This window comes from Buceros rhinoceros, unplaced genomic scaffold, assembly GCF_000710305.1.
Source record: "Buceros rhinoceros silvestris isolate BGI_N320 unplaced genomic scaffold, ASM71030v1 scaffold10781, whole genome shotgun sequence".
Lineage (NCBI taxonomy): Eukaryota > Metazoa > Chordata > Aves > Bucerotiformes > Bucerotidae > Buceros > Buceros rhinoceros.
The window spans coordinates 169,205-182,318 of NW_010394899.1; the positions used below are offsets into that span (position 1 = coordinate 169,205).

General features: G+C 40.1%; 1 protein-coding gene across 1 annotated transcript in view; it reads right to left on the reverse strand.

Moving 5' to 3' along the window:
* PREX1 (phosphatidylinositol-3,4,5-trisphosphate-dependent Rac exchange factor 1) overlaps positions 1–13,114 on the reverse strand; it is a gene marked incomplete at its 5' end in the record, with an annotated part of 86,981 nt that overhangs the window by 42,246 nt on the left and 31,621 nt on the right. The window contains 5 exons of the mRNA XM_010145375.1: positions 773–873; positions 5,038–5,185; positions 8,505–8,654; positions 9,663–9,778; positions 13,049–13,114. The exon at positions 13,049–13,114 is cut by the window's right edge and continues 8 nt beyond it. Of these exons, the coding sequence (XP_010143677.1) occupies positions 773–873; positions 5,038–5,185; positions 8,505–8,654; positions 9,663–9,778; positions 13,049–13,114 (581 nt within the window). The remainder of the gene's footprint in view (positions 1–772; positions 874–5,037; positions 5,186–8,504; positions 8,655–9,662; positions 9,779–13,048) is intronic.

The following is a 13,114-nucleotide window of genomic DNA, read 5'->3' on the forward strand; positions in this document are numbered from 1 at the left end:
CAGCATTTAGCAATCTCCTACGGCCCTGCTTCTCAGGCAGGCTGAGAGATCAGCAGTTCCCACCTGACAGTAATGTTATGCCAAGTGAGAACAAAAGATAAAAGATATTGCCTAATGCAGAACAGGGGTAAAGGCTTCATTACGGTGCTTCAGTTTCAAGTTCTTGCTACATTAGGACACACATAATGGGATACTTTACCTATTTATCAAAATCTCAGTGGCTATTTTTTTAAGTAAATGTGGCATTGCAAATACCTTCCACTGTCTAGCAATAGCAGACACCAACATCAGGAACTCTCAACTAAAGGCAACACTAAAACTGAATCAGATGCATCTTACTCAGGGCATGTGAATCAGGGGGAGCAGTAGATATAACAGCATGACTTTCTTTGAGCTCTGAATTTGCATTTAGAGAAAAAGGACACTGCTGAAAGTGTTGAAATTATGGCAGTATTTATTGATCACTACAGATTTTCAAACAGACATCATACAAAGGAATATACACCTGACAGAGCCTGCAATGAAGATGTTGCAGAGAAAAATCAATCGACTGCTTCACGACACTTTCAGGATACCCAACAAGTCCTTTTTTTTGTGACGTGAATTTGCCCACTCATTAATCCCAAAAACCATTAAATATTTTGAGGATTTGATAGGTATGGTACAGGGAAGTATTTGAACATCATGTGAACAGGTGCAGTTTTCAGTTTTCCACCCTCGTTTCCAGGGCTTTACTGAAATCTGATATCTCTTTACGGCATGGAGCACTCACCATGATGAATGATTCCGTTTTCCAAGAGTGCCTGTCCCAGGTTGACCCCTTCCTCTGGTTTGCTTATCTCTCCAATCTCTGTGAGCCATGACACAAACTCACTGCAAAGTGAGGCAGAACAGGAACAGTTAGCTTTTTCACTCTGAACGTAAGCAGCGATGTGCCTCTGCAAGTCATCAGCCAACCACAAGAGACTTTCTCCTTGAAGCAAACATGAAAACTACTCTAAGTGATGATACCTCTACTAGGTGGCTCGATTCCCTACATTTCTAGAGGTGGTACTCTGCAGAAGATCCAGATCTCCTGTCCATGACTTTTCCCACCATTCCTCTTAGCTCGTCATAATTAGCACGCACACAAAAGGCAAGACCATCTGACTGGATCTATAAAAATGCTGCAAACCTTCATTTTATTGAGCAATCCAGACATCCAAGGTGGAAACGGAAAGCAAGATTAACTGATGACCTTAAAAACAAGAAGTTGGGCAGTAGAGCAAACAGCTACTTCTATCCAAGCAATCCCTCCAAGCAGTGTTCGTGGGCTGACTTGATTACATACGATCACCTTTCTTCACTGGGTCTGATGTCTGCCCTCCCTCGGGGGAGTAATTGCATTGGCTTTAACAGAGTCACAGTAGGAGGTAGGACAGAAAATTCAACCTACTGAATTCAAGTCCAGAACAGTAAGAGAGCGCACAAGTCCCATGGACAGGTTCATTTAAGGTCATTTACCGGACTTGGTGTCTGCAGATACATAAATGATGCTTCTAAATTACAGACAGATGCTTCTAAATTACAAAAGTATCTGATCATGCAGCACAAACCAAAACCTCTCTCTGGTCAGCGGCAATGGGCAAAATAAAAGCCAAAAATGGATCGGTACATAGGATGTTACTTAATTAGAAACAGTTAAGTACAGAAAAACGGACATTGCAAGCCTGACAAACGCAGCACTGCCAACGCCCCTGGGGGCTGAGTTGTTTGCCAGGTTAATTGGCAATTATACTAGAAATGTGTTAAATTCATAGAGAAGAACAAAAGGAATATATGAATTCAGAGCGACTTTTGGGAAACCTGAGTTCAGTAAACCACTTGGGTGCTTGCCAGTGTGCAGAGGGTTGCTGCTTATCAAAAGCAGTATCCATGCCTCCACTTGTGGGCTCTAAATGAAGTATTTTTAGTCTCTTCATGTTTATCAGAAATGACTCATCTAAGCTGTAGGTAGTATTTGCATTTTGCCTTTAGAATAACAACAACAACTTCAGTGCTGAAAACTCTGGTTTGCTGAGGGGCTACTCTGTAACTGTCAAGAGTGCAGAAGCAGCAGCAGGATCTATTCAACTATGCCAGGGGAATCCCATGGAAACCAGCAGAGTTTTGTGAAATGCCTAAAGCCGGAGTACTGTAGTGATGACTCAGACTCTGTCTCCTAAGAAAAGCTCATTCTCAATTTCCCAGTGATTCTGAACTCTAAATGTATTTAAAAACTGAAACAGAATAACCTGCAGAGGGAGGAGAAGTAAGAATGATCCTCCCCACTTATTACTGAGAATACAAGATACTCGCTCTGCGGAGCGTCCCATCACAGACGTGCTGGCTGATGACTGTAATCATGTCAAGTACCATGGGTAGATGCCCAGTTGCTATACATTTTTTGATCAAGTGCAATGGGTCTATCACAGTTCACAGCACTTACACAGCTGCCCAAAACTTCAGTGGAACACTGCCACCCTGTTAGCTTTCCTGCTTCTTTTACTCACAACTGTGTCCCTGCAGCTTATTTAGATAGTCAATGTAAGCCAGTCTTCTCAAACTCTTAAACTGCGAGCTGTAAATGCTGCTTTCTCAGCCCTGAAGCTTCAGAACCATGGGATGGTTTTCTTAAGAGCTACTTTAAGACTTTGGTGGCATTTGATTCATAAATAAAATCAGTAATCACTTGCTCTGAAGACTTCATAAGCAGTGAAAAGTGCATGATCCAGAAATATTTCATGAGGTTTTTCAGGTATACGCTGGACTGTTGCTAAAAAAGCAACAATTCAAAAAGCGGATAGCAAAGCTTCATTTGTTTCCTCATCTCGCTCTATGCAGCTCTCCAGCCTAACTGAGAGTATCCTCAGTTCCAGCGCTGCCGTGCTGTGTCCTCATCTGGCATGTGAGTCAGGACACCTTCTCCCAAGTACACCTCTGAAATGAGGGACTTACAAGAGCTACTAGGACTACACAGAAAAATCCAGCTCATTCAGGTTAGTGCAATCTGATCAGACACATTTGGAATCTCCTGAGGTTAAGAGATCCTCTCTATTACAAGCTCAATACAGTTCAGTGTCTTGCAATCGATTTAGCACAGTGCTGAAAGGAAGCATGGCAAGCATAAACTTTACACACACTGGCACCAAGACACATCTTTCCCACTGTATCACTAGTCACATGCCTCAATGCCAGCACACCCGAAAAGTGGTTAGGAAAATGGATTAACACTCAAACAAGTCAGTTGTTGAAGTTAAGTTCAACAAACAGCCTTATAAAAAAACGCATTTCTGAAGATAGAAAGATTAGTTCACTCTTTTTTGCCTGCAAACACATTTTCTCTCTTGAATTATTAGATGCTATTTGATATCTAAAGGGCAAAGAAAAGTTATTTCTTGTGGCCTGAGTGTTACTTTCAGCTGCACATAGCAGAAAACTACTCGGTATATTCCAGCACAGTTATTAGTGACTCCCTTAGGCAGGAATATCTGAAAAAATTAATAGGTCACAGCCGACGTGCATTGTTCAGGGGAAGCCCCAGGAATGATAGGAAAAGTCCGTAAGTCACAACTGGATTATACTGGTTGGGTTGCAGCTCAATGAGTTGCCCAGGACTGTACCAACAAGCAACTGTTAAAAAAATATCAGCAGCGTTATTTTCCATGGGGAAGGCTGGAACATTGTCAGAAAGAATGCTTTTGACAGAGATCAGGATACCTGTCAGTATCTCAGTCTGGGCTCAGTTACCCACTGGCAAAGTTAGGTCAAGTCCTCACTACAGGAGCGTCAGGTGTCTGTCAAGCACATTGAGGGCAATGAGCAGGGCAGATTGTGAAGCATGTAAGAAAACAGGCACTTTAACAGAAAAAGGAGTAGCAGGAAGTCCCAGGTAAGGTTTGAGACTAAGCAAAATATAAGGGGATCCACAAAAGACTCATATATATCGGCACTGGAAGTATCTAAGTTTCTGATCTGGTACTTCTTGCTGCATGGAAAATAGGAAATGCTGTATCATGCCTCCAAAAGGTTTAAAGGTTTCCAATTTAAATCCAGCAAGATAATTGGGGTGGGGGTTGAAGAAGAAAAAAGCAACCAAGTCACCAACAATCAAGAGCTCTTCTAACAGCTGAAAGATCGTCAACCTATGCTACCAGCTTGCCTCCTGGCAGGCAGAAAGACAATGCATCATTTCCACCCCCTGTACACAAGGAAAGCTGCCTGCAAACTGCCCTTACAGGGACCAGGGGAGGGAAGGGAAGGGAAATGAATGGATAATCTGTCTTGCAGAACTCTTCTTTTTCCTCCCACAGCTGATCATTTCAGTCATAAACAGCTGAGGCAGAAAAGCCTTCTCAGGTCAACTGATGTGTGTCTCTGTGCGCCATGCAGGACATTTCCTCACAACAGCCCCACTGCTGCAGTACCTAATCTCTGATCTGATTCCTCCATGGGGTCTCTCTTCTATTGCCTCATACGTGTCATTCTTAAGAATTATTTTGTAACATCTCACCTGAATGAAAGAGGTTTTTTTCCAGCCAATAAAGCCCTATATTTCTAACAAATGCATCAGGTCTCCTGACGCACAAAATTTCAGTTCTGCCTATTGAACTGACAAACAGAAAACTTCTAAATTCAGTCCTGAGACTTGGACAGTTCTGCTGGATTTAAACATCACCTGGTAAGCATTTGCTTACCAGCAAAGAGGATACAGGTGAGGCCACCAACAGCTCTGAGCTTGTGGGAGTTAAGGTATTTCTTACTCCTTTTGCCGATTTGAAACAGCTGTTATGAGTTCTGTACAATAGAACAAGCCGGCACTACACAGCCTGCACATGAGGTGAAATAGAAATCAATGATTAATTTTAATAAATCACAACTGTCATGGGGGTTATGGCCTTTTCAATTAAGCTGCATCAAAGCACATCTGACCTGACCTCACAATGCCATCCCCAGAAAATCCAGAGCCCATTCTTCTAGTTGGTATGAAAGGGCCTTTTCAACTGAAATGCCACTTACTTGCCAAGAAAGCACTTGGGAACCGTACTTAATTTTCTCCTCCTGTCTTTGATAAGGTTCACTTTCTTGCTCATCATCATTTGGTACAGCTTCTCTCCTTTCTCTGCAATCATGACATACGCATCCCTCTCCATTCCCAGTTTCAAACCTGGAATATCAAGCAGAAATTCCTTCAGATCTTTAACATCAGATAAAATGTTTGCTCGAAGTCAAAAGCTGAGGCCAACAGAAATAAATGGTAGGAACATAAAAATTAAGCGAATTATTTTCAAAAAAAGGGGAAATTAGGTCATTTATTTGTCTGTGTACAAAACTGTAACTGCTGAGTTTAGCAACACCAAGATGCTTGCAGCTTTCTTCTCCATTTTAAAAAGTAGCTTTAAACTTTCAGTTACATCACATCACACAAAGTACACTGGCTTACAGAACATGGAGAAGTTTCAAAGCATACATACATACACCTTCTGAAACAGATTTCCTGCTGCAATTTCATTTTTGACCCTGAAATAACTGCTGGCGTAAGGCTTGTTTGAGGCAGCTAAATGCTTGACATAGCAGATGAGTTTGAGTGTTCTATTACTTGAAGCCAAAGCTACAAAACCACTGAAATCAAATTCACATCCTTAAATAAAACAAAAGTAGTCAGGAACATTAATTTCTCATCCTTTCTTAATTAGCTTATTTACTAACACCCCAGGCTAAAAACACAGTCTGACAATCACATTACCCAGTCAATGAAAGAAATACTGAATGATTTAAGGAAAGATAGATAACTGGATATAGAGTAAATTCCACGTCCACCTTGTCTGAATTTCCACATAACTCATGTTAACTTCAAAACTGCTACTGTCAGGAGGATATCTCTGAAAACAATAGGTGTCTGTGTTACAACTATCGTCATAACTGGCCTTTTCCGGCACTCTTCCCTTTAGATTCAAAATTGCTTTAGGAGGACAGCACATGAGAAAGGCTGTTTTGCTGCTGTACATGTTTTGTCTCTTCTAGCTTGAAACAAATCGTTTTGTTTTCCGACTATTATTGCAGAACTTGCAAATCTAGGCAGCTCTGGAGCGCAAAACAGAGGCACAGATTTTAGACATCTCTAAGATTAGCTTGAAAACAGGCAGCTTGAATTGGCCCTGTACTTACGTGCCTGATTTTTACAAAGATTGACATTAGGCAGAATTTAAGGGATTATATAAGGCTAGAAAATGAAAACTATACAATCTTCAGGAAGAGCAGTTTACCCAACCGGGCATAAATCCTGTAGCTCTATGGCAAGATACTGCAATTAAGTAATAGTATTCTATGTCATCAGAGCCGATTTCTACCTTTTAAAAAACAATGCATTTGTTTTACAGGCTTGAAATGTATGTTTCAGAAATTAAAATTGCACAACATTTTGTCTTTCAAATACAGTATTTCTTTCATGTGTCCAGTATCTGGCTAAAGGTCTTGGCTCCACAGATCTCCTGGCTTACTGCCATTATTCTTCCATCCTCTTCTTCCCCCAAGACTGATCCAATTCAATGCAAATGCTGACACATGTAGCTGAGGCTAATTTGCAATGTGAACTTGTGATAGAAAACAGCCTGTGTAATAGTATATGTGTTTCCTGTTGGTCTTACATCACCGAATTCCCCAGGCTCTGATGTAAATGGCAGACTGGAATGCACATTCTACCCAACTCATCCTGCAGAGTTGGGAATCTCATCAGGCTTTCTAGTCCAAACACTGCTATCTCTCTGACTTTGCAAGTATTCTGATCCAAAGGAGATGTTTCCAGGACGGCCTGGAAAGTCTGCCAGAATACCTATGCTTATCCTGAGTGTCTGTCATCAGCTGCCGCATCATAAAACTATGTGAAACAAGGCATCAGAAAACCCCCACTCTTACCAGCCAACGCTGCATGGAAAACTTTGAGAAACTGTTGATTCAGGAACAGTTATCTTCCTTTCCTAGTATTCACTGCTGCCCCCTCCCTGTATTCTCAAGCTCCCTGTTTATATATTGTCTGTTTTTCTAGTCCTGTCTTGTTACTTACTGAACCTTCTGTCTCCTCATACGTTTTACCTGATCCCAGGAAATTCCTCAGAGCACTAGTGACCTCACAAAGCGAAAACTCACTATGAAATGGAGACTCACTCCATCTTTTAGACATATGATTTAGGACTCTTGAGGGTAATAGAAAGAGCCAAGAAATGTATTTTATTGAAAACATATATCATGTGGAAAATCAGAATCTTTACAGTAGAATGGGATGCAGAACTAATTAATCAATGAGTAAAAATCAAAAGTGATATCCTCTGTTGCCTTCAGGTAGTTCTTTTGAATTTACACCATGCCCAGTCTACATTTTGAAGGTAGGAGCCTTGCTATTATCCAAAGGTGTATTGGGGTTTTAATTTGATAAAGTGTGTTAGAAATGTTTTATATTCCATGGTAACAAATAACAGTGCAATGTGCATTGCGGTTAGCAGATTAAATGCAAAGTACATAAAAACTAAGGTTTGGATTTCGAAAGACTTTAAAGGAATTACATTCTCTGCTTTCATTAAGCTTCAGTGACAGATCTGTAACATTCTCAAAATACTTCAAAAATCTTAAGTATTATTGCTTAGCAAGTACAAGTTCTGAAAACACATTACCAGAAGAGGGTTTCAGACTGACCTCTTTTAATATTTGTAAAGATAAGCAATTACACCTTTAACAGACTTGTGTGTGCAGAGGGGAAACCACTTCTAGAAGTCAGACACAGAATCTTTTAAAATAAGTGAAATTTTCTCTGGCAATGAGAATTGTTCAATTGTTCAGTTGCTCAATTGTTCCCATTGAGCAAACAGGGAAGTAGGTTCACTTGGGGATGATAGTTCCGACTTTTAAAGGAACTCAGAACTTTTATCACCCAGCCTGATTCGTGGCTTTGTGAGCTTGCTTCCATTGTACAACACCATTTCAAGATAAGCTTAGTTTTTGTTTCATACCACAAGAAGCAATAAAAGTGACAAGCATCTGCATACATTTATCACTGTTCTTAGTCAAACAGAGCAGTTTATGGAGGAATATGGTTGATTTCAAAATCACGGAGGCTGTTTGTGAGATGTTTGCGTCACTGCCTTTGGAAAAAGGCTGCAAGCTGGATTTTCTTTTTTCCTTTTACTGATAAATATGATCCAATTTCATCTCATTTACAAATAAAAGACAAAAAAGTTGGAATTAAATGTCATTTTTCCCCACAGTAATTCAATGCAAAGGAACTGACTCTAGTCAGTTATTTATTTGATAAACACACTGACAGAAGTCCATAAAAACCCCAGGGTACACATTCAGAAATAGTTGTTTTCAATCACTTGATTTGGCAATTTTTATCATTAAGGTTAGATACTCAAGATACTTACACATGCATATACAAATCTCCTCTGTACACAGGTTCATTCAGTGCATTAGAAAATACCTGACACACTTACTCTCTCTCTGCTCCCTTTCCTTGATTATAGCATCCAGCCACTTCTGTTTGTCCTCTGCAGTCTTGGCCATACAGACAAACCACTTGTTTTTGGCTGTGTTGTGTATCTTCCAGCCGTTTGTCACAGTGTAGCCATTGCTGTGGTAATCTGCTGTAAAAACCCAAAGCACAACGCACACAGTGAACAGGAGCCCTGCTACTTCCATCAAGTCAGTGTGTGACACTTATCAAAATTTTCTTCTTCAAAGAGCTTGATTTCTGGAGGTGTTGCTCATGCATCAGTCTTACTGACTGTCCATGTGACTGGTTGTTACTTGTCACTCTGAAAGTACAAACATTAACAGACGTATCCACGGCCAGCCTGTTCAAACTGACAGACAGACTCAGTCCTAACAGTGACGCTAACAGACACTCCTAGGAGTGACACTTTGTAATTCCAGCCCAGAAGAAGAACGAAAATATTTTAAATACAACATCATCAGTGAGAAGGTCTATGATGTTTGTTCAGGTTATTTGTTCTGAATTTTCTGAGGACACGTTAACTTCTCGTGCTGGAAGGATTTCTGTCCACAGGACATGGGAACTCTCAAGTGTCAACAGTTTAAAGGAATATTAATTCCTGATTTATTCCAATAGGAGCAGGGGCTGGTGCGGCCTTTGTGGATGCAGTCAGAAACTCATCCAGTCTTCCTGCTTGTATCAGAACACAAGAACCATAACAGAACTGCCATTCCCATATTTCATTTATAGCCACATTCCATGCTACTGATTTGATGCTAAGACTAATATTTGGTAGCATTTTAAATGAGAAGAAGATCCACAATTTCTGTTATTATAGCTGTAATGGCTTAAGATGTAAGAAAAGAAAGGATGGAAAGAAGATAAAGTATCTTTTTCTAAATTAACTTGGATTAGGAGAAAAAATAGACAAGCTTCTGGGTACACAAACTCTCCACAAGGTCACTTCAGAATGCAGGGCTAGTGCTTGAGAGCCCGGCCAGTCTTTCAGCTCTGTAAGTAGGTCTGATGGTGAAGGTTTCAGAAGTTACATAGTTTACTTCAGATGTCATTAGAGGAAACAGATGAGTACTTTTGTACCAACTTCCAACACAAGATCTGGACTTCTTGTGTTCTTAAAAGGCAGTATTTGGTCTCTTACCTGTTCCATCTTCCACATTCTCCACCTCCATGACTTCTGTATTTATTCGTCCCCTGAAGATATAAAGGGACCCGTTGATTGACTTTGTCCGTTTAGATGTTTTTTTCCCAGTAACTCTGCAATTAGAATTTAGACTGTTAGCAACACATAAGCAAACAGTGTAACATACGTGTAAATCAACCTGAGATATGACTATCAAAAAAGGATTCGATTCCAATACAGTTGTTTTGTGGTATTTGACTGTGTGACTGACTTTAAATAACTGGAATACTTGATCAGCTCACAAAGATAAGCATACATTCACTGTCAGTGCAACGATAAAGAGCTTATTTTGCAAGATTATGTGAAGATTGGGATGCCTCCAAGACTTACGTTCTTGATGACTGCTTGAAATGCCAGCACAATTAAACGTTGTTTGCCTAAAGCTTTGATAAATTTGTGGTATGTGTACCAAGTTTCAAATATGACGTGAAACATGTAAAGAAGCTACTGTCACATGGTCTGACAGATGTATGTTAAATTTCAAAGTATGTGGCATTTGTGAAAGTGCTGCTGTGGTGATTTTGCAAAGTTTACATCCTTATCCATAAGCTTTACAGGCTCTCTGTTGAAGTGTTTTATAAAAAATTTCGGGAAAGCATTTCTCATTGCTAGTTACGTTCTGATTTTTATGTCTAGAATAGGTTTAAAACTACCCACCTGACACCTGCTGAGCTAATATCTAAGAACAACCCTGCTATGGGAACCAAAACACAACTGGTCAAATGATCATCATTGGAGATGGCAGCTCTCCAAACTCTGCATTGAAGGGACTGCGGGGGCAATTTGCCAGGAGCTCGTAAGAGTCAAAGAATATTGCAATAAAAAACAGCTGGGGAGAAAATGTCCATCAAAGTGAAATATCTATGATAAACTGCGGTGAGGGGAGAATCACCAAGTCTTTCAGACAATTCTTCCTTTTGCCACTAACTTTAGTGACAAATTCACATTTAGTGATGACCATCTAGTTACATCCAATCAGACTGATGGGGAGTGAGATCTTGGAGCTGTTAGATCGTTTCCTAAAGACGACGGGCAGCCTTAGCAAAACCCCTTAAATACTCAGCGCATTTCCCCACATGAAATGTATTGTTTCTGACATCAGGATTCAATTTAAACAGCAGTCTATGATCCTGCTAGAAACACAGAACAATGCTCAGCCCTGAACATGTATGTCATCGGTCTGTCAGACTTCTCTAAGCTTCTGCAAAAGACAAGATTGCAGTCTTAGATCTAAAATCACAGATCTAATTCTGATTCTAAACACGTCTTCAGTTGGACTCATCAGTGCTACTCCCCATTCATGCTATTGCGAAAAGATCTGACGCCAGCATTCTAACGGCTGCATTGTTGTCTACTTATCAAAGAGTGAGGCCTGGATTCTGACTGCACTTTTTAATAAAGAAAAACTCCCGTGATTTCTGCAAGACAAGCATAGCATAAGCGAGATGAGAACCAAGGCATTCAATTTCAAATTAGGAAAAGACACAGACAGTTTTTTGGTGTGGTGTTTTTCTTCTTCCCCCTCAAAATCTGTGTCCCACTAACAAGTCAGTTCCTTGCCAAGCAGCTGGCCAAATAATCACATCAGCACAAGGGGATAGACATTAATATCCATCCTGGACTAATTATAAATAGCAGCTAGACCGGAGAAATATGCAAAATTAAAGTTGCTCACTGATCCCTAAATATATCTTCTACATTAGGCAATTCCCAGCTGACTTAATAAAATATTTTACTCTTTAATGGAAATCAAGTTCTGGACATTTCATCAGTTCAAGCTACATTAAACAAAGACGAACAGTATCAACCCTTTGGGAAAACCAGGAGTGTTACAACAGCCTCCTCCACAATCAAGCCAACCTAGAGTAGCTCAGTAGTGTCTTCTGTACAAAAACAGAGAGTGGCTTTAAAAGGCAGCAGAACATTTTGTTTTCTAAATCTCAGTATTCTGGGAAAAATGCCTGACAGCGCGGGAGGGACTAGGCTAACCCGAACTACAAACAGGACTAGAAACCCAGTTTCTAAGAGCTCTGAAGTAGACGATTAAATACCAAATTGATTTTTTTGTTTGTTTTTAAGGAATAGTTTTCAAAGACACATAAATTTCTGAACTCTGTTTCATGTGAAAGTTTAGACTTTGACAAATCTGGTAAAGTGTCAAAACAAAATGTTTCACCTTTCTTGCTTCATTTCAGCAGAGTCAGAATGCTTCAGTTAGGTCACATTAGAAGCCATATAAAACTGAATTGTGTCCTTTTTTTCCCCCCAGTTTAAATGTTTATATTACATTCTAATACTTTCTAATGCAGTTCTCAGGCGATATTTTGTATTTAGGTTGTATAGTTTCAGCATTATCCACTCAAACAGTCTGAACATTACTGGAATAATTTTTTTCAAGCTTAACGGATCTGAAATTTCCATTGAACCAAAAACTGGGAAATAAACCCAAATTTTGAGATACAGAAGTTTTCTTTGGAGAGAACACTCTAGTTTTTGAGAATTTCTAACAGGGGTGGCCATTCAACTTGGCCATCATCAGTAAAGGAGTATAACTTGAAGAAGGGGGAGGATATTACAGGAAAGGTGGGAGAAGGAGAATCTGGAGTGTAGAGAATACATTGTAAAATCAGAAAAGACCAAGACATGGAGCTGTGAAGGTGAAAAGCTTAAGAACTTAAGTATAACTGCTGCAGAAGCAAATTTTCCTCCACACTGCCAATGCTATTTTAGTAAGCAGTAGGTGTTAATAATGCTTAAGTTTGGTAAGGTGGAATGATACAACAATTGTTCCTGGGATAAGAAAGGAAGACAATGCACTGAGCACATGGGCTGCAAATGCTAAACAGCAACTTGCTAATCTTTATCTCCTCCTCACTCCTCTGTGCCCTGCATCTATTTAATGTTTTCTCAGTCTTCCACTTTCCCCTTGCTTGGCTCACATTTCAGGTCACCCTCTTCTGCTTGGAATGACCTCACAATGAAAGTTGGCGAGGCCTCCTTCTTCACATCACTCCTGGAGACCCACCTACTCTGGGAAGCTTTCCAGCTCTAAAAAAAAAAATCACTCTGTGTTTTTTCTGCACTGTATCAACTTCTGCCATTAGATTGCGTACTTCTCAGGGTGGGGCCCCATAACTGTCTGGCATATTTATCCTACCATATAATGACTTCTTTCACGTATAGTCTAAGTAATAGCAATAGTTAACAACAGAGGCAAGTCACACCTGTGACTCAGCCCTACGGAGCAACAGGCGATACATGAGTGATCAGTAACTGATCACATTTTCTACCCACAAAACTTCTGAAAGGTCCCATTATAAAACCATAAAGACAGAGGGACTCACCTGGATTTCCTCTTGCAGTAGACCAGTAGATTATCAAATAGAAAGAACATTCTCTCCTGGATGTTT